Source organism: Dipodomys ordii, unplaced genomic scaffold, assembly GCF_000151885.1.
Source record: "Dipodomys ordii isolate 6190 unplaced genomic scaffold, Dord_2.0 Scaffold17, whole genome shotgun sequence".
NCBI classification, from domain to species: domain Eukaryota; kingdom Metazoa; phylum Chordata; class Mammalia; order Rodentia; family Heteromyidae; genus Dipodomys; species Dipodomys ordii.
The window spans coordinates 14,082,649-14,102,822 of NW_012267233.1; the positions used below are offsets into that span (position 1 = coordinate 14,082,649).

At 50.1% G+C, this 20,174-nt stretch overlaps 1 protein-coding gene across 1 annotated transcript; it reads left to right on the forward strand.

Moving 5' to 3' along the window:
• The first annotated feature begins 333 nt into the window (after positions 1-333).
• On the forward strand, positions 334-16,042 carry Gdf6 (growth differentiation factor 6). Its single transcript, XM_013012454.1, has 2 exons — positions 334-742; positions 14,957-16,042. Exons 1-2 carry the CDS (start codon positions 346-348, stop codon positions 15,937-15,939), a joined length of 1,380 nt encoding a protein of 459 aa, XP_012867908.1. The 5' UTR covers positions 334-345; the 3' UTR covers positions 15,940-16,042.
• The last annotated feature ends 4,132 nt before the right edge of the window (positions 16,043-20,174 follow it).

Below are 20,174 nucleotides of genomic sequence, written 5' to 3' on the forward strand. Positions count from 1 at the left end.
CTGGCGGCCACGCTGACACACCACAGCCCCTCTCTCCCCCACTCCTTGCACACCTCCTGCCCGGACCCCCCCACCCCACCCCCGGCCTCTCCTCCTCCTGCTCCTCTCACCCCCCCTCCGCGGCTGCACTGCCCTCCCTCCCCTCCCCGCGAGGGGCGGGAGGGGGCGTGGCGGGCCCGGGGTTGGTGTGGCTGGGACCCGGCTCTTCGCACTCGGAGTCGCCCGAGGAGCCGGGTCCCGGCCGCTGTCCAGCCGCTCCGAGTCCCTCGCGCTCTGCGCCCCGCTCACCGCCTCTCTGGGGAGACGGGGGAGTGGGTGGAGAAGAGACGCAGCCACTCTCTCGCCATGGATACGCCTAGGGTCCTGCTCTCGGCCGTCTTCCTCATCAGTTTTCTGTGGGATTTGCCTGGCTGCCAGCAGGCGTCCATCTCCTCGTCGGCGTCGGCGTCCGCCGAGCTGGACTCCAGCAAGGGCGTGCGGAGCAGCAAGGAAGGGAAGATGCCCCGGGCGCCGCGCGGGAGCAACGCGGGCGAGACGCCCCGCGAGCGCCCGGAGCCGCCGCCGCCGCGGCCGCACCACGAGTCCCGGCCAGGGCACAGGGGTCCGCGCGTGGTGCCCCACGAATACATGCTGTCCATCTACAGGACTTACTCCATTGCCGAGAAGCTGGGCATCAACGCCAGCTTTTTCCAGTCTTCCAAGTCAGCCAATACGATCACCAGCTTTGTAGACAGAGGACTGGGTAAGTGGCAGAGACCGCGCCGGGCTCCTCTCTCGCCGGAGCTGCGGCAGCCGGGGCGCTGCTCGGGCTCGGCAGAAGGCTGCATCTGCGGATCCCCTGCCCTCTCCCTTCCCTTCCCTTCTCTTTTCTGCAACATTTTTTCTCGAGCCCGAGGAAGTTGCTGAATGTGGCTGAAGCTTTTGTTCCACTCCGACAGTGCAGTCCCTCCCTCCCCCTTCCCCTTCCTTCCTTCCTTCCTTCCTTCCTTCCTTCCTTCCTTCCTTCCTTCCTTCCTTCCTCTCTTTGCAGACAGTGGCTTCGTGGCCGCTCTCCTGGTAGCTAGTGCAAGAAGTCCCGAGGATTAAAAAGCATCAGGCAGACGACTGGGGATGGAGAAGGCTTAGGACGCGGACTCACGGACCCTGCGCCTCGGGCTTCGAGGTGGTGCGGTTCGGGAGATCCAAGGCCGGAGCTGTAGGGGATAAACCGGACTGGCCCCGGGCCTTGAGCAGCGAGCGCTGGGAAGCCAGGAGCTCTGGGCTGTCCTGGAAAATCTACCACAAACTCTCGTGCCGTCCAGAGAGCAAGTGCAGTGCGGCGGCGGCGTCAGGCGGTGCCTTGGTCCAGAACCCTGAGCCGGTTCCCTGCTCGCCCCTGAGCTGATTGCGGGGCTCACCAGCCAGGAAGATGCCCAGTGTCCTCTGGCTCTCCCCTACCCCCTCCAGCGTCCAGCCACGGCGGGCTCCGAGGTGGCAACCTGAAAATGCAGCTGTAGAGGTGGCGGCGGCGGTGGCAGCGACCCGCTGGGCGGGCAGGGCCGGAGCCAGCTAGGTCTGGAGGTTTCTTGGTGCTTGATGCATTTGAGTACAGGAGTGCGGCCATCCACGGTTCCCTCAAGGGAACTCTTCTTTCTCTAAGCATCTAGGGGCTCATCCCTGGTGCTCGCGGCCTGCGCCGGTGGTGCACGTGGGGGTTTCGTGCAAAATCCACTTCTCTTTTCTTGCCACCATGGCTGGTTCCCAGCGTGGACAGTGTCCTGTTGGTTTTCTTTCTTTTTTTAAAGCCTCACTCTTCTTGTGTCTCAGAAATTGGAGGAAAGTTCCAGTGACTTTCAAAGAGGAAGGGAAGTAATGCAGGGAAGAAAAGGTAGAGGAGGCAAGGAAAGGTAATAATATGAAAAAGATGAGAAGTTTAGGCGCCATCCACCCCCAGGCTTAGCTCTGAGAGTTCCACACCTTGGGGGCCACCCCCACTTCCAGGTGAGTGAAGGTAGGGTTGCTCTGATAACCCCGAAGCTCTGGGGTTTGGGCAAAAGAGACTGCTCCGTGTCGGTTGCCTAAGTTGCTCACCTATGAGTGAAGTTTTCCGAGCAGGGTAATGGCTCCCAGCCCAGGAATCTGGGTCTCCAGCCCCGAGTTTGGCCATGCTGGCCGGCCAAGGTCTTGCCCACAGCCCTGTGTTCTGCTGCAGCTCTAGGTCATCTGGGTTATGAACTGCTGAAAGGAGGCGACCGCAAATTAACATCAGGTATTTTATGACGATTTTAAAAGTACTAAAGTCACCTTTGCAAGACATAGGGCTTTTTCTGAGTACTGCAACCCGGTCCTCTGCCTGGGCCCTGCTGGCACACAGCTCGCCAATTCCGTCCACCATCCACCCTGCCACAAACCCTCCCCTCAAGGCCTCCGCTAAGCTGCTGCTTAGTCCTCGCTGAAGGACAGCCTAAGGAAGCTCAGAGAAAAGTGCTCAAGAGGCCCTTCGGCCAGGGAAGAAATCCTAGGGGCCTAGGTGGGCGGGCAGTTGGGCAGTTGGACGCTCGTTTTGTTGTTGTTGTTTTTCTTTTTTCAAAAAGTGGCTAGAAACTCTGGTCCTCGCCCAGGCAGGCACCCCTAACGGGTCCACTCACCACCTGGTGAGTTTGGCACAGGACCAAGCAACCCTGCAAGGTTCTTCAGAGGTGTTTATGGTAGGCTTGGGAATTCAGGCATGGGCAAAGACTGGCTCTGGGGACCCCAGGTTCCGAGTGGACATCTCATCCTTGCTAGCCCTGCACCCCCTCCCACCCCCACCCTAAGCACCCCACTGTGAGTCTCTGGGTGTGGGAGGGATTGGCCCTTAGCACGAGAAGGGGATGCTGGTGAGGAAGAGACTGTTCCCAAGCCGAGATCTCCAGGCCAGTGGAACCAAGATTCAACCATCCTGCTTCAACCTCAGAATGCGATGGATGGAGGGCTGGGGGCTGTTATTGGGGGGGGGGCAGCTGGAAGAGATATGGCTTGACCAACCAGACTGCAGTTTCAAAGGCTGGGTCTCCTTCAGGTTCCCCCCGCCCCCCCCACACGTCGCCAAGTTCCCAGAACACGGAAGATAGCGCGCTGACCAGGAAGGCGTCGCGGCTGGTGGCGCGCGCTCACGAGAGCGCGGGGATAAAGGAGTGCAGAGGCGCGCGCGCGCGGGAGGGGCGCGGGCGGAGCGGGTAAGATGCTGGCTGCAGCCCCGGCTTGATAAAGGGAAAGCCTCACTTTCCCTCTCACTGATTTTGATTTGATGTGTCACCGGCGGTGACCTCGAGCTGGACCTTCCGGGGCTTGCTTAGCATCGGGCCCCTGATTGGAGTGTTTCAACTCAGCGATCTAATTGAGGGTTCATGTCATAACACATCAAACGGTGTCTAGTCTCCCGTGATGGAAGGGACCCGCTAGCCGCGCATCCCCAGCTCCTGGAGAGGACTTCCGCCCCTCCTCACATGGGGATTCTTAACCGCGCCAAACCGCTTGACATCCCCTCCCCCCAGCCCGGGGATGGCCTGGCCAGCAGGAAAGAGAAGGAGCCAGCCTGGAGCTGAGCCAGCCAGGCTCACTTGGAGCCGTGTCCCCGACAGGTTTAAGTCGCCAGGGAGTGTGGTACGTTAGAGCCACATTGAACAGCAAGGGTCCCTCAAAGGGAAGAGCAAAGACATTTGTGAAAATCCTTCCTCACCTGGAACCTGCCAAAGGCCATGCCCATGCCCGAAGGAGCTGAAGAGCTCTCCGGCTCCATAAAGACAGCCTGCTCTATAAAATCAGGCCACTTCTCCCATCCCTCCATGAGGACACTTTATTGCCAGTCTAAAAGGGGGGGGGATGTCTTTCCTTTCAGTTTGATCTTTGCCAACCAAGGATAATAATAATAAACCAAGACTTACAGCACTTTTACCGTGAGTTATGTGCTGTTCTAAAAAATCTATTACATCTGTTTTAATGCTCATAAATATTCCCAAGGAAAAGTGAGATAACCACCCATTTTACAGGTGAATTAAGGAAGACAGATTACTTAAGTTTCTAGGTGTCACGTGGCTAGGGAGAGATGAAATTCATAATATTGTAGACCCTGCTTGCTAAACCAGAACGGTAAGGGGTAAGAAGATTTCTAAGGACAGCGGTACAAAGCACAAGTAACAACAACAACAAAAACAACGAAAAGATGAGAGTTTCTTCAAGGCTCCATATTTCTTTATAGTGTGCTAGGACCTAGATAGGAGTTCTCATGGAACTTTGGATTTAAGGTTCAGAATGTGTGCTGTGCCTGGCTTCTTCCCATACTTATTTTAGCAGAGGTGTGAAACATCGTATCCTAAGTCTTCATATTGTGTTTTAAAATGATTTTGTGTTCATATATGTGTTGTGTGTTGGTGGAGTCACAGGATCAGAATGGACCGAGTTGTATGTAGTGAAGTTAACAGTTAGCTCATGAAATCACTAGTTACAAGGTCAATGGTGCAGACCCTAGGGCACCCAAACCTTGGGGCCTGGGAAGGGCAGGCCATTAGAATGTCTCTGAATTCTACAGGGAGAGAGTGAAGGAGGGAGGGAGGGAGGGAGGGAAAGAGACTCAGAATTGCAGTTTATGTACTGTGCCACCTTAAAAAAAAACACCCCCAAAAATCTCTCCAGGATGAGGGAAATTGAGTCTAAGACTGTAGAGTTAGATTCCCAAATGTCTTTGAAATAAGAAGACACTTTAATTTGGTGGTGCGTCCAAGGAACTGGTAAAGAACCAAAAAGACAAAACTAGATGGGAACATCCTTGAGGAACCTGACACCTTAGAAATGGCTCCGGGGCAGTAGGCTGCCTTTAGTGGATTTCTCCCTCCGCCTCCTGGGGCGTGATTACCAGGGGCCGCGGCAGGCCACTAGCTGGGGCTAGGCGGGGGTGTGGGGAGAAACATTCCAAGAACTGCATAGTTCCCGGCGATTGAAGTTTTTCTGGTACATCATGTATATGCAAAATAGCGGGTTTCTGGGTGAACCTGGGCCCCGGAGTGGTGTAATCACGGCGGCAGCAGAGCTTTTTGCCCAGACCCTGTTGTTGGCAAACGGAAAATGAAATATAAGCAGGGAAGTATTTTAATGGGGACGGAGGGAATTCGCAACTGTTAATTATTTGGTGACCTTGTATTCGATTTGTTTGAGTCCCTTATAAAAACACTAATTCAGACCAGACGGCCAAGTGAGGAAGCCGGGCAGAAGGTTCCAATCTAAGCTTTATTTCCCCGGGAAAAAAAAGGAGGGGGGAAACAGCCTTGGAGAGGGCTTGCTAAGCGTTCAGGGATGTGCTGTGAGGCTTCGCCAAGCAGGAGCGCGGGTGTGGTTTGTGTGCTTGTTTTAGATTCCCGATCCTCCCACAAGCCGGGTGAATGGGTAGGTTCTGGGAAAAACCAGGGGTAAGGGAAGGAAGTCTTGTTTGCTCTGCTCTTCTGATCGAAATGATTCCAATACATTAAAGCCAAAACTTTGCATGAGGGTTTGTTAAAGACCAGTTAGTGCCATCTGCATCTCTAAGGCCTTCAGAGCTGCCTGGATGGGAGAAAATATCCATCAGTAGGTTCAAAACACCTCTGCAGCGGGAATTCAGGTGGTGCCAGGATTCTGGGCGAGTGTCGGTGATCAGGGAGGCTAACGTGAGAAGCCGTCTAGGGTTTTCCTTCCGGCGGGAGGCTCTCTGGGTAGCTTTGCTGGTAAGGGGAGGAGGAGCAAAACCAAGCTCAAATATCTATGTCGTTTTTACACATTAAGGGGCGGGGGAGTGACTCTAAACTCAGACCGACCAGGAGACGTCTCCTGAGTCCTGCACCCCAAACAGATTCGGTAGGTGAGAACCCACCCCCTATTCGGAACAGAGAAGGTTCGAGTCCCCAGGACCGGGTGGGAACTCCTTTGCTGCACTGAAGGAGGCCTTGGTGAAACCTGTTTCTCCCCACCTGTATTTTCAGGGTATTGACGCACCTCCTTGAGAGCAACGATATCTTCCTAGGGCGTTTGGAAGATGTGATGGAGAGGTGTGTGCTGGGGGAGAGAGTATGTTAGAAATTGGGCAGAAAGGAGAATTTTGTCTTCAGTCAGACTTCAGAGTGCATCGAAAGACGCAAAGCAAATCAACAGTACCCTCTAAGCGCTGTCCCAGAACACCGAAGGCATTCGTTCGATAGCCCCTCTGGGGTTGAATAACCCGGCCGCGAGACAGAATCGGGCCAAGCCCTTGAGGAGTGGAAAGAGCACCCCCGAACTTGACAGTCCCTTACCCTCACTCCAAGCCCTGGCTGTTTCTTTTTTCTTTTTTTAATCATCTCAAAATGGGTTAAATAGTTCTATCTCCAGTTTACTGGAATCAAACAGGTTGGTCGAATGGTTCCACGGCTACCCTTCTCTGCCTTGCAGGACGGTTTCTAGGGGAACCATGGTTGGGTGCTGAGGGTTAGTGGTGAGCGATTGCAGGAGTTTGGGGGTGACCTGCGGCGGGCGGCGTGGGGACCGCGTTCCGGGAGAAGCGCGCGCAGAGCAGCCAGTGGCCGGCGCGCCGGGAGCGGGGCGTGGCTTGGGGCCTTCAGGAAGGGCGCGTTGACAGGAGAGGGACGGGCCTCAGTCCGGTGTTGAGATGGTTTGACTTTGGGAAGAGAAGTAACTCGCAAGTGGGAGCCTTGGCTTTGGTGGAGAAGTTTGGGGGGTAGGGAGAGAGACAAAGGGATCCCGTGCGCCTGCTGTGTAAATCTGACATGCAGACAAATTGGCACTGCCCCCTACCCAAGTCTCCAGCCTCCTACCCCACCTCTCCGCACACAACAGCTTCCAGGTTCTGTGGGGTGGATAATTGGTAAACGCCAGACAGTGTCCCGCAGGAAACACCACGAATCTGATTTTGCCGCGTTCTTTCGGGAATCAGACCGAGATCAACATCAAGGAGGAGAGGATTTGAGGCTATTTTTTCTTCAATCTGGACTGGCCCAGCGCTGTAAAGAACACACTAGGGAGGGTTCTATTGCTCAGGACTGGTGTTGGGCGGGAGGGGGGGATGAAGTGGGAGGGAGATTGAGTGCCCAAGAATCTGCCTATTACTAGATGCAAATTTGAACCCCTGCCTGCACTTGGAATTTCAGCACTAGCTGAGGAGCAGAAACCGCATAAAACTGGACACCTTTTACTTTACTTTTGATTGGAAAGCCTTAATCCGAGCGACCTGATCTCATTCTCGCCACTAAGGTGGGTGGGTGTATGATTGAAATTCCTCCCCACCCCCATACTCTCTGCCTAAAGGACTCCTGCAGGTCCCAATAGCCTATTTGTGGGCACTACGGGGAACGATCACCACCACGGAATGAATTTGGTCTGGGCCCAGTACACATGGCCCCAGGGTAAGAACTGCAACCTGCAGGGATCTTTGGCCCAGGTGGCTTGTGCACAGAAGAAAAGTGGGATGGAAAGTATGGTGTGGATGTTTTTTGTTTAGTTTTGATCTGTAGTGTGGTCAAATTAAGATCTGAGCTGCTGTGGTTGGGACTGCATTGGAAAGAGACGTCCCAACAAGTGCCTTTGATCTTCTTGGCTGTTCTCAAGCCATGGAGACAAAAGCAGTGCTGTTTCTGTTTTCAGTCCAGTAGGACATGGGTTTCCTTTCCTAGCTTCGTTTCTTTGCTCTGGAGATTCAAGTTGCTTTCTTCCCGGTGAGCCACAGCTTGCTGAGTGTGATTTCTCTGTGGAATTTGGACCAACTGCCAGGTCTTCTTTTCCCTGGGGATTTGATAGGTCCACTCACCATAAGAAGGAGAGTACAGATTCAGAAGTCAGGGGGAAGCTGGAAAAGCCTAGACTTCATGGATTCCTCCTCCTTGTGTACTTCTGGATTTTGAAAGAAGAGAAGTTGAGGAATCAAGCTGTTGGGGAAGGTACTGGAGAAGCCAAGAAACCCATGTGCCCCCCCACACACACCAGGAAAGGTGGGCCAATGAGGGTAAGAGGCCAACCTCTCCTCTCAGAAGGTCTCTCCTAATTGACAGGTGCCCCAGCTTCTCCAAAATGTAGCCAAAGAGCTCTCTAACCATCTCTGCCTTTCCCCCATGTTGAGTGGCTTTTTGTGGAGCATACCCTTCTACTCCAGGGCTGCCTCTATGGGCAGATTGTGCCAAAGACCGGAGAAAGAAAGTTTCAGCTTACCTCACTCCGTGTTACACTCAGTAAGGGACTCTTGCCGACCAGTACCTGTCTAGCACTGTTTTGTTCCCCATGTTCCAGGACTGGCAAAAAGGATTCAATCCTGGATGAGACTGGGTGCAAGTTTTGGCCATGTGACACTATGTCAGAAATAGCATTGCCCTAATAGGAACAAGACTGCAACCTGGAGGAGCCCCACTCTTATTGGACCTTAGATAAGCAGGAAGTAAAAACACTTACTTGTTTCTGTACCCTATGTCTAAGCGATGCCTTTTCTTCACTCAGTTCTCCACATCTTGTGGACAGAACTGGGTCATATCTCCTCAAGGAGGTCAAAGGGAGAATACATACACCTCCCCTACCAGGATGAAGGTAGTTACAGCAATAATGGTTGCATTTGTTGAGGGTTTCCAAGAACTATGGTATTGCTCTGGTGCCTTGACTCTTAGCATGGTAGTGAAAGTAACTGTGGCCTTTCCACTTTACAGATGAGGCTGGGAGAATTTATGTGATGTAGTCTATTCACTCAAAGTGACTCAAACACTATGCCACAGATAAAGATGGAAATTCATATGTTGCAGAGAAGCATGGAAATGTATATCTTTTAGACTGTAACTTCCTATGTTCAATTCCACACTGCCAATAGTAATGAGCCCTTGTATAACATCTTCAGAAGTTCCCTAAACCTTGTTTTATTTGCCCCCTCAGTGGTCCTGTAATCCAACATTATTAACTCCATTTTGTAGAGGAGATACTTAAATTTCCCTGTAAGTTCTCTTTCCAAAGTACAATTCTAAGCCTCCTTTCAGTTCTACTGAAAAGTGTTTAGGGAATGAATGAGTTGTGGAGTCCAGGGATCAAAGCTTTCCCTCCCTCCAGGCATTGGCACTGTATAAGTGTTAGAACCTTCTTATTCTATTTGCACCAAGCACAAATATCTAGGCCTGGGACACCTATACCTACTGGTATAGATGTGGGTCCCACTCTGCCATTTCTCCCACTTATCATCTTGGACAAGTGACTCTTAAACTTGCGTTTTCCTTTATAGCGATACCTTTTTCAGAGATGGATTTTATTAGAGTATACGTTTATTTTAAATTGACATTTAATAATTGCACACACTTGTAATATATGGATAATGATCACATTGTCAGTGTTTTTGAGGATTACCTTTGTTCTTTCAAATTCAATTTTCCCATGATAAAGCAGCATACAGGAAGAGTTACATCACACCAGTGTGGCTCTTATAAGCCTTAGGTGGGCACACAAGATCACTCCCAAGGATTGTGAGGGTCGCTTGCCTTAGTGAGGATCCACGGCTCACCACTCCACTGTGCCTCGCTCAGGAATATCAGGCCACCCCTCCAAGAAACATCCTGGAGACCACCATTTCCCAAGAGCAAGGTAAACATTTGAGGCACAGATTACCCTAAGAGGCTTTCACAACTGGAAGAGTGGGACTGGCAGCTCGGTCTTACTCACCTAGCACACCTGGCTGTTTCCAACTTGATGGACTCCTCAGGGCAATGCTGAAGCTGAGATATCTAGGAGAGAAAAAGTCCAGCCTCCACCATGAATTCTAACTTTTCTGTAAAGAAAAGGAGAAGAGCGATGATGGGAGAGTGGCGGGAGGCATACCTGATCCTCTTTGTGTTGCATCAAGAACAAACTCGCACCTCAGTGTTTCCCACTCAGTACCTCTGGAGGGGTGTAGCTAGAAGGGGGACTCAAATTTATAATCAGGATCTTAGATACTTGTCCCTTACTCCTCAAAAGGTATTGGCTAGTTAAGATGCCTCTTGAAACACGTTTCCTCATCATTAATGTGTGTGACAGCAAGATCTACCCAGGACCCTAGAAAAGCTATCAAGGATCTGAGCACAAAAGCCAACCTGGTAGGCACTTGACCCAGTTGCTGCTGGCTCTAAAATAGGGGGAGGGGGACTTTGAAGCAAAGACGTGGGCATTTTCTTTGCAAAGATGGGTGATGGTCCTCTTTCCCCACCCTCTATTCCCCATCTAAGGATTACAGTAGGAAACCATGTGGTCTTCTGGGGTGCGGCCTTCATAATTACTTTCCAATCACTGGGTCTGTGCCTCGCCCGGGGGACATGGCTGGGGGGGGGCGTGGTCCAGCAGTGAAGTGCGTTACCAGGGTTTGGTCAGCCGTCTGGCCAGCAGCCATCCAGGGCTCACTGAGAACACAGGCTAGGCGTCTGGAATCTGTGGCTGATTGCAAGAGTTGGAGCAGCAGGTGCACCCTCCCAGCTGGCTAATGATAGAAGACCCAACCTTGACCCTCAAGAGAGATTTCAGGCTGCACACACACTCCCGTGGTGTGTTAGAAAAGAACAGGGCTGGGCTCTTCTGGGTCCCAACCAAAGGAAGTTTCAGGCTTTTGGAAACCCTTCTGGACCGAGCAGCCCCATTCCTCTTCAGGGGCCGACTAGACCAGCCATATCCGACAGCGGGCCAATAATGCTGATAGTGCTGCAGTGCGCCCCTCCTTTGCCTCCAGCCCTCCTTTTCCTGGCATTGGCTCTTTGGTGCTTTGGGTATCTTTCTCTTTCTGCTCTGATGGTCCCGTTTCTAGCTCTCTCCAGCCACACACTGTGACCATGGACAGGTGCCATTATCTTTCCAAGTCAGTTTCTGCACTGGCTTACCTTGTATGTCCATCATTAGTTCCTTTGCCACCTCCTTATTCCTTTCCTTGCTTACCTCCCTCTCCCCTTCATTTTTGGGTCTTTAAAATTTGATGTTCACTCTTACTGAAATGTGGTGTCCTTTGACCAACATCTTTTTCCTATGTTGCTTTATTAATTTCGCACCAGTGGAATGACACAGTATGGTGTGCTTTTATTGCAGGGACTGAGGCAGGAGGATAGGAGGCTTGAGACCAGCGAGGGTTAACGAGGGAGACCTGGTACAAACAAAGAAACAAACCCACCAGAAATGTAGGTGTGAGGTGCTCTTAGACTTTACCAACTTGCTGATTTGGGGAGAATTTTCTTTAGATATGCTAGCCATTTGTTCCCTCTTTCTTCCCTTTCAATCCATCTCTTCCTTTCTCTACCCACCTCATAAGGAAAGAGGATTGACCAAATCTAGGCATTGTAAGGTGAAAGATTTATATGCCAACAACTGGGGTGTGAGCTAAGCAAATTAAAAGCAAAATGAAAGGCTGGTGTATTCCTGATCATTTTCAATTTCAAGGATCTGAACCAAACCACAGGACTCATTTTCAGGCTGTGAGAAAGTGGCACAGATTTGGAAATGCAAAGTGCATGGTCAAAGGCTGGGAGTCAGCCACTCAATGACACAACTCACTTTGTACAGGGCTGCAAAGACGAGAAGGCTTTGTGCAAGGGGTGGTGAAGGGCCAGCTTCCTGCTCACAGGTGGCCTCTGGCAGCTAGGCCAGGCTTCCTGATGTTCAGTCAGCCAGGTAAACAGTGCAGGGTCATAGTGGTAATGGTGGTGTCTACCCTCCCTGAGCTGATACCTATTCTGTGTTGCACTGCCCCAGAGCAGGTTCAGACAGGTAGGGAATGTGGTCTGGAGGGGAGCTGTATAGAGCAGCTACCTTCTTGGACCCCCTATTGAGAAGTTCTGGAGCTACAGTGAGGGAGTACCTTGATGCAAGATTAAATTAAAAATGTGGAGGTGGCAGTAAGGGCTGGGAAGGAGCCATCTTGCCTTAGGCTGGGTGCTTTGAAGGGCAGTCCCTGTTCAGTCCCTGCTCCAAAGACCCCACTGAGGTGAATCCAAAACAGTGGTTCTTAAAGTGTGAATCCCAGGGTCAGCAGAAGCAGCATCACCCGGGAGATTCCCAGAACTGCACTCCAGAGCTCTGGGGCCTGAGAGAACGTACATCTCTAGGAAGTTCCTGTGTGACCATTGCAGCTTTAGAGACTTTGACAGCCACTCTATTTTAGATCAATCTTCAGGTACCTGGGCCACACAATTCTTGCCCAAACAACCCTAAGCCCAGATCCAGTGCATGGACAGATTATTTTTTTAAAATCAGTTCCGTTTTTCCAAGAGAGGACCAGACCACTCCATTGATGTGTGTGTGCACCTGTAGGTCTGGGATACAGGGCTCTGTGGGCAAGTGTATCCTAGTGTGCAGGCGAGGCCTCTGCAAGTATGGATGGAAACATGGTGCAGAGAGCAGGTGGACACCCAAATCTCTATTTGTGATCTTTCCTGGGCCTTGGAAAGGTAAGAGTGGCCTGGGGTTGGTAGAAAGACAGTCAAAATTCCAAGGATGCAGCATCGGTATGATTCTTGGCAGATGCTGTTTTCAGGTTTGACTCTGATGTGCTTACTAGCCATTTATTAGACTACACTTAAGAAGAAAAAAGAAGAATGAAAAATCAAAGCAGGTGGACTCCTCTGTTTTGTGTGGAGGGTAAATAAATCATTACTCTTTATACCTTCCTACTGTTCTCCAAAACAGAAATGAAAGTGATTTCTCAAGCGATCCCAGGATTTATTCCTAACAAAATGGACACTAGCCATTCTCTGGGAGTGTCCCGTGTTAAGGAAATAGGACTTAGTGGTTAAATGCTCCAAGCTTTGGAACTAAATAGACAAGTATGGATCTCAGTCCCATCATGTATTCACTGTCTGACTTCAGGTAATGAATTTCTCTGTTTGGTTTTTCCATCTGTAAAATGGGAACAGAACATGTATCGATCTCCTGCACACAAAACCTTGCAGAACCGTGTCACATACTCCCAACTGTTAGCTAGTACATCAAGTGTCTGCAGTTTGTCCTGCTCATAGTAGATTCAGGGAGAGAAGCAGAAAAGTGAAGTGAAGTCTAAGGCCATAGGTACAGAGATCTGGGCAGTGGTTAAGTGTAGTCAGATGAAGGTTTCTTTTAAGAAGAAAGCACACTGAATCCCCCCCCCCTCAGCCCCAATTTTAATGTGACCTGGTTAGTTTGAAGGTCTTGGCTTCCATAAATCAACTGCCTCCAGCAGTTTTTCCCTTTTCACCTCTCTAACCCTTTCCCCAGCTTTATCTCAGGTCGGGGCATGTGTGTTTGAGAGAGGCAGCTAGCCCCATGGGTCAGCCCGGAGTGCTGATTGGGTGTGGCTGAGGTTCCAAAGCTAGTTACCCCTGACCAACATCTGGACAGGCAGTGAGGGTCTGACCAGGACCCAGTGACACTTTTACTATTGAAATCGACCCAAACTTTACTAGCTTCTGGGGAAAGCTAGGAGCTTTGGGGATTTTTGTATTTGCTGGGTTGTAAACATTTTATGGGAAGGCAGCCCAGGAAAATCTGGTTAGCTTTCCGCCTTGCACATCGAAGTGGGCTTGGCTTCAAGTACAAATGTGTCCAAAAAAAAGTTGTTTGCTTTGATACCAAAGAATTTGCCCTTTGTTGTTGTTGTTGTTATTATGCCTGCCACTCTCTAAGTGTCCCAACTTTCTTTTTCTCACTTGTAATTAAGATCCATTGCAAAATAAAGGAACTTCAAATTGGGTGGTGGGGGATGGGAGAGGATGCTACTGTGTGTGTGTGTGTGTGTGTGTGTGTGTGTGTGTCTGTGTGTCTGTGTGTCTGTGTGTCTGTGTCTGTGTGTCTGCCTGTGTGTCTGCTTGAATGGCTATGGTGTATCTTCCCGGAGTATCTATTTCTCCTTGATGGCAGATCTTCTTAATGGTAGATGTCTGGTGTGCATATTTGTTCATCCATATTGTTCATTCCATATACTTTTGGAAAGCCTCATTGCTTTTTTTTTAAAAATAAATTTGTTTCGAAGAAAGGAGGAAAAAAATGAGAGCGAAAAGAAAGATGTCATATAGCAGCACTTGGTAACCATATTCCTTGCATTTGTGCCTTGAAAGACAGCAACTGACCTTTGAGTAGTAGATCTACCGTAAGACTGTACCTTCAAATCATTTTGGAGCTTCAAAACAAAAGGGAAGCTCATAACATACAGTCAGAACTGCCCTTCCTACCCTGCCTGTCCTTAAAGATTGGTTCAACGAGCCACTGGCAGTGTTGTTTAGTTAATAGACAGCGATTAGGTTTATAGGCTTTGCTGCATAGTTTTCGCACTTGCGGACCAGCCCTGGCTGTGGATTTGTGTGGAGAGCAGGGGACAAACCATTGTCCTAGCTCTTAAGGCCTCGTGGAGGATGATGGAGTGAGAGTTGGTGGGAAAGACAGAACACTAAAGACACTCGAAACGGAGTGTGGTAGATAATCCTAAATGCCGGGGAGATGATAAACCAGCGTCCTCTGATAATGCTCCCGGGGAAGCCGCTGTGGACGCGAGGGTGGTCTGGGACGGCCTCCTGGAGGAGGCGACACGTGGGACGTGAATGGTGAGAGGGAGCCTGAGGTCTAGCGGAAGCGCAGCCCGGACTGGAGACCACAAAAGGCACGTTTGTGGTTACTCAGCTCTTGGGGGGTGGGGGAGAAAAGAGGGGAATGGGGGGGGGCTGGAGGGGGTGAAGGCTGCTGCCAAAGCTGCCGGGAGTTGCTTAGACAAGCAGGCCGGGGCTGACCTGGAGGAGGGAGCTGGGCCTGGTGTGGTCTCCCCTCCGCCCCTCCTCCCCTCCCCACGCAGGGCACCCCCTCAAGCAAAGGAGGCCTGGGGGTGGTCGGGTCGCGATCCGGCCGAGCTGGACTCGCTCCGGGGGCCAGCCTGCCTCCCCCCCCCTCCTCGCGCCCTCTTCCTGGGGTGAGGGGTGGTAGTGGCTGATCTCCCCTTAAGTGAAACTGACTGTAATTATTTTTTATCTCGCAGACGATCTCTCGCACACTCCTCTCCGGAGACAGAAGTATTTGTTTGATGTGTCCACGCTCTCAGACAAAGAAGAGCTGGTGGGCGCGGAGCTCCGGCTGTATCGCCAGGCGCCCGCAGCGCCCCGGGGGCCCCCGGCCGGGCCGCTCCACGTGCAGCTCTTCTCCTGCCTGTCGCCCCTGCTGCTGGACGCGAGGACCCTGGACCCGCAGGGGGCGCCCCCGGCCGGCTGGGAAGTCTTCGACGTGTGGCAAGGCCTGCGCCACCAGCCCGGGAAGCAGCTGTGTTTAGAGTTGCGGGCGGCGTGGGGCGAGCCGGACGCTGGCGAGGGCGAGGAGGGGCGCACGGGGGGACCCCAGCAGCCGCCACCCCCGGACCTGCGGAGTCTGGGCTTCGGCCGGAGGGTGCGAGCCCCGCAGGAACGCGCCCTGCTCGTGGTGTTCACCCGATCCCAGCGCAAGAACTTGTTCGCCGAGATGCGCGAACAGCAGCTGGGCTCCGCGGAGGCGGCCAGCCCGGGGGTGGGCATCGAGGGGTCGTGGCCGCCACCGTCGGGCGCGCCGCCGGATGCCGCCGCCGCCACCGCGCCTTGGTTCCCTCCGCCCGGCCGGCGACGGAGGCGCACGGCCTTCGCCAGCCGCCACGGCAAACGGCACGGCAAGAAGTCGAGGCTGCGCTGCAGCAAGAAGCCCCTGCACGTGAACTTCAAGGAGCTGGGCTGGGACGACTGGATTATCGCGCCCCTCGAGTACGAGGCCTATCACTGCGAGGGCGTGTGCGACTTCCCGCTGCGCTCCCACCTGGAGCCCACCAACCACGCCATCATCCAGACGCTCATGAACTCCATGGATCCCGGCTCCACCCCGCCCAGCTGCTGCGTGCCCACCAAATTGACTCCCATCAGCATCCTGTACATCGACGCGGGCAACAACGTCGTCTACAAGCAGTACGAGGACATGGTGGTGGAGTCGTGCGGGTGCAGGTAGCGGTGGTGCCTTGTCCGCCCCGTCTTGGCCTTGGCCGGCAGGGAGGCCTGACTGCAGAGAGGCTGGCCTCCGAGGAGGAGGAGGAGGAGGCCGAGGGTGAGGACGCAGCCTGGACCTGAGAACGGGGCGAGGGGAAGGGGAAGAGCCAGCAGGGAGCACAGGCCTCCCAGAACCTTCCACCTGACAGCCTAGAGCGAGATACACACGGATTTTTCACACCTTGCCTGGGTTCATCCTGGAAAAACAAGCCAAGGAGGATTTCTTTCTTCTGCCTTTTTTCTTTAGTCTTTGTGGCTTCTGTTCATTTCCTTGTGTGCTTCGGGGGTGTTGATGCGAAGGTGGGGGGAGGGAAGACCGGTACTTGTTTCTCAATTGATCCATAGATTGGAAAAAAAATGACTTAAAAGGGGGGAACAATGTGGGCAAAACAATCAATGGTCTCTGCTCATATCTTTTGGTTTGGTTGTTTCTACTTATAAAAGAAGGTAAAGGAGCCACAGCATAGCTCAGGTCTTGTGACCTACCAAATAGACAGTGTTAGGGGGATTGGGAGATGGAAAGGAAAGTCAGGAAGGACTTGAAGAGCTCTTTTTTGGAGAGATGGGTTGCACCACCTTCCCACCTTCCACGCTTACTGGTGTGCTCCTATGCATTTACCAGCTCTGCCCTGTCCTCTCCCACCCTGGGTTTGGGGAACCTCTGTTTCACAGCTGTGGGCGCTGGATGCCTTTACTGTGGCCGGTGTGCCTGTGTGTTTGGGGGGGGGCGGTGCGGGCTGCAGGAGCTGGTATGGATGGAATGACAAGAATTAGTCCATATGGAATCCCCTGAAGGATGCTGAGAAACCACAAGGCCTGCCCCTGACAAGGCAGAGTCAGAGGAGCTCACCCATGCTGGAGGTAGCCCACCCAAAAGCTTTTGGTGATGTCTATTCTAATTGATTGCTTTAAACAGAATTGGCCAAAATGCCAGCATCTCCTTCTAAGGTGAAGCTGATTTCCTAATTAAAAAAAAAATAAGGGTAGGGAACTCTATAATTAAGCTTAGGGGTACAGAGGAAGGGGAAAGGGCCTAGAATTAGAAGGACTGCATTAGGAGGGGAGATGTAGGCCCCACGGGGAGAATGGGGGATAAAGGGCCAGGCCCTAAGTAGGGAAGGAGAGGATGAAAGGGGAGGTGAGCTCTTGTCTCTGAAGTTTCTTTAACATCTATGTTCCCTCCCCTCTCTCTGACATTCCTGAAAGATTACCAGCCAGCAATAGCCCAGGGCTCCCCCAAAAGAATTGTTTTAGATTGTAATTACCAGTTAGGTGATGTTTTAAAAACTTAGTAATGAGAAACTGTGAAGAGCCAAGTGCTACCTTGAGCTTGGGGTGGGAGTTGGGGAGCAGGCAGTGAGGGAGGAGGCAGGGATGGAATTTATCTTCAGGAAGTCAGAGGAGAGAGCTCATAGCCAAAGTGAAGTATTTATTCCCAGATCTTCTAACCTAGGAACTTTGCCTTAGCCTGCAGGAGTGTTATTCGCAAGCATTGCTCTGAAGAAGGCCCTTGAAGAGTGAGTGGGTTTCCTCAACTTTGACCATGAAATGGTTTGAACAAGGGCACTTGTACTATCCATTCCAGAAAGTTTTGATTTATCCTTATGGCTTTGCTCTCTCCCCATCTAAACCTATTGCTTGTTTGATCCAGAGAATTACAAACTGTTCAAGAAAGGGTGGGAATGAGAATAAATGCTAATATAAAAATTCTAAGTGAAAAGGAATAAAAGAGACTTTGACCAGGAGAAATAATTTAAAATGCACATTTGCTTTGGATGCACTGTTGTTCTGATGAGGCTGTATATATTTGTTTATTTAAGGTGACTGAATGTGCAAAGAGGAAACGGACAGCATGCAATTCATCTTAATGTACAAAACGTTATATGCACTCAAATGTTATAATTTCTAATATTTTAAAAGTTTATATTCGAGTTGTACAAAATTAAGCATTAATCAGATGTTTCATTCTTACATAATGTTAACATTTTCTTAAATATTATTACAAAACCTTAAGTCTGTCTAATGGAGAGTTTTTTTTAAAAAAAAAAACTGTCTACCTCACTATAGTACAAGTATTTCCAACACTAAAGTTCCAAGAGATCAATTAATATTCAAATGTTTTAACAGTATACTTTTTCTGAATGATACGCAATTTGAACAATACACCTTATTAAATTCATTTCCCCTTCAGTCCTGTTTATATGGATTTGTTTAGAGAAATCATTTACTTGAGGAATTATTGTCCATAATATTTTGTTCCAGTAAAAGTCTGAATGTTTGAAAAGACACTGAATGTTTCAAAATCTATTGCTGAGAACATTGTGCTTTTCCATTATAAATCTGTAATAACACTTTTAAAATGAATATTTTTATTCACCAAATTAAAGGGAATTCTGGTCAGTTGTTAGAAAAGCTTTCATAAGCCTCTGCCTCATCATGGTATCTCAAGAATCCAAATAGGAATGGGAGGTACCTTAGTTCCTGTTTTGGACCCAAGGCCTCCTGTGAGCTTAAACACATGATCTACCATTGAGTTCCATCCTCAGTCCCTTGTAGTTTCTTGATTACTGATTACTGTTTACATTTATAGAAAACTACAAACAGAAAGATAGGAAGTGTTTCTTGATGTTTGCTGTAAAGCGGAGAATCCTTTTCTCAGTTCAAGTGTGAGTATCACTGTATGTGAGGAACAATGTTATTATACATATGTTATCTCATTTAAATCATTCAGAAACTCATTGGGATGGTTGTTATTATCAGCTCTGGGCTCTGTCTCCTTAGCCTTTTCACTCTTCCACTGAGCAATAGCTCTACTTCAGCTTTTTGGTTGTTAACTGAAGATAAGCAGCACATGGCCTTTTTGCTGGTTTTGAAGTCAATCCTCAGATCTCAGTTTCTTGAGTAGCGAGGATTACAAGCATGATCAACCAGCACCTGCTGAATTTCCAAGTTGTATTGCCAAAGCAAAATGAAACTTTTGCCCCAAAGAGACTTTTTTATAAAAAGTAGTATAACTTCTGTTTTGTTGTTGTTGTTGTTTGTTTGTTTTTTGGTACTAGTCTTCGGGCTTGAACTCAGCCTGAGTGCTGTCTCAGAGCTCCCCCCCCCTTTATTCTATCAAGGCTAGTGCTCTACAACTTGAACCATAGCTCCATTTCCAGCTTTTTGGTGATTAATTGGAGATAAGAGTCTCATAGATTTTCCTGCCTGGGCTGGCTTTTAACTGTGATCCTCAGATTTCAGACTCAAGAATAGCTAGGATTACAGGTGAAAGCCACAGGTTTTTAGGTACAGATAGTAACCAGGAAAAGTTAAAAAAGACACTCTTCCTTTTTCCTCTGTGGAGGCTGCTTTGGACATAATTGAGAAAGCTTTGCACATTTTCACTATTCTTTCTGCATTCTACATCCCCAATTCTCCCACCCTCCTATCTGCCTTGGGACTCCAAGACCCACACCTGATCCCTCTTCTGCATAAATATTTTTATCTCCAAAGTTACTTTCCTCTCTTCTCTCCATCAGGAAGTTTATTCTTTAGCTCAGGAGTTAGAAGAAGAAAGACAATCTGTGATAGAATTATCTGAAGATGTAAATATCTTCTAGCCCTTAACCTGGAAGTTATTTGTATTTTAAGAAGATAGTCCTGGTTAACCTCTATTACTCATGAGAGAGGCAGAAAATAGGTATTGCAGGAGGAAGTTCTACACTAAAGGTGTACACCATCTTGGGAGTTTTATTTGAACTAGGCACTAGTGATATGAGGATGAAGATAGACAATGGTGAATTTTATGTGAGTGTTTTGGTGTCTCTTGTTCAAGGAGGAGACTCATTATAGCCACATTGTTGTTTTTTTGGGGGGGGGTCTAGTCGTGGGGCCTGAACTCTGGGCCTGGGCGCTGTCCCTCAGCTCTTCAGCTCAAGGCTAGCACTCTACCACTTGAGCCACAGCACCATTTCTGGCTTTTTTCTTTTTGCTTATGTGGTGCTGAGGAATCGAATCCAGGGCCTCATGCATGCAAGGCAAGCGCTCTACCACTGAGCCACCTTCCCAGCCCCAACACATTGTTTTAAAATTAATAGTCTTCCCCCCTAAAAAAAAACATTTAAGAGCTTAGCTCCCCTCCTCCGCCCACAAAGTTCTTTAATTTAATGCATGCAGGTCCCATTGAGATAAGTAAGTTTTTGTACTCATTTTGAT

Excerpts from the sequence above, each read along its gene's own strand:
- Gdf6 (XM_013012454.1), top strand. The coding sequence starts at position 346 with ATGGATACGCCTAGGGTCCTGCTCTCGGCCGTCTTCCTCATCAGTTTT. Across the intron at positions 743-14,956 it reads CTTTGTAGACAGAGGACTGG|ACGATCTCTCGCACACTCCT; the intron begins GTAAGTGGCAGA and ends TTTATCTCGCAG.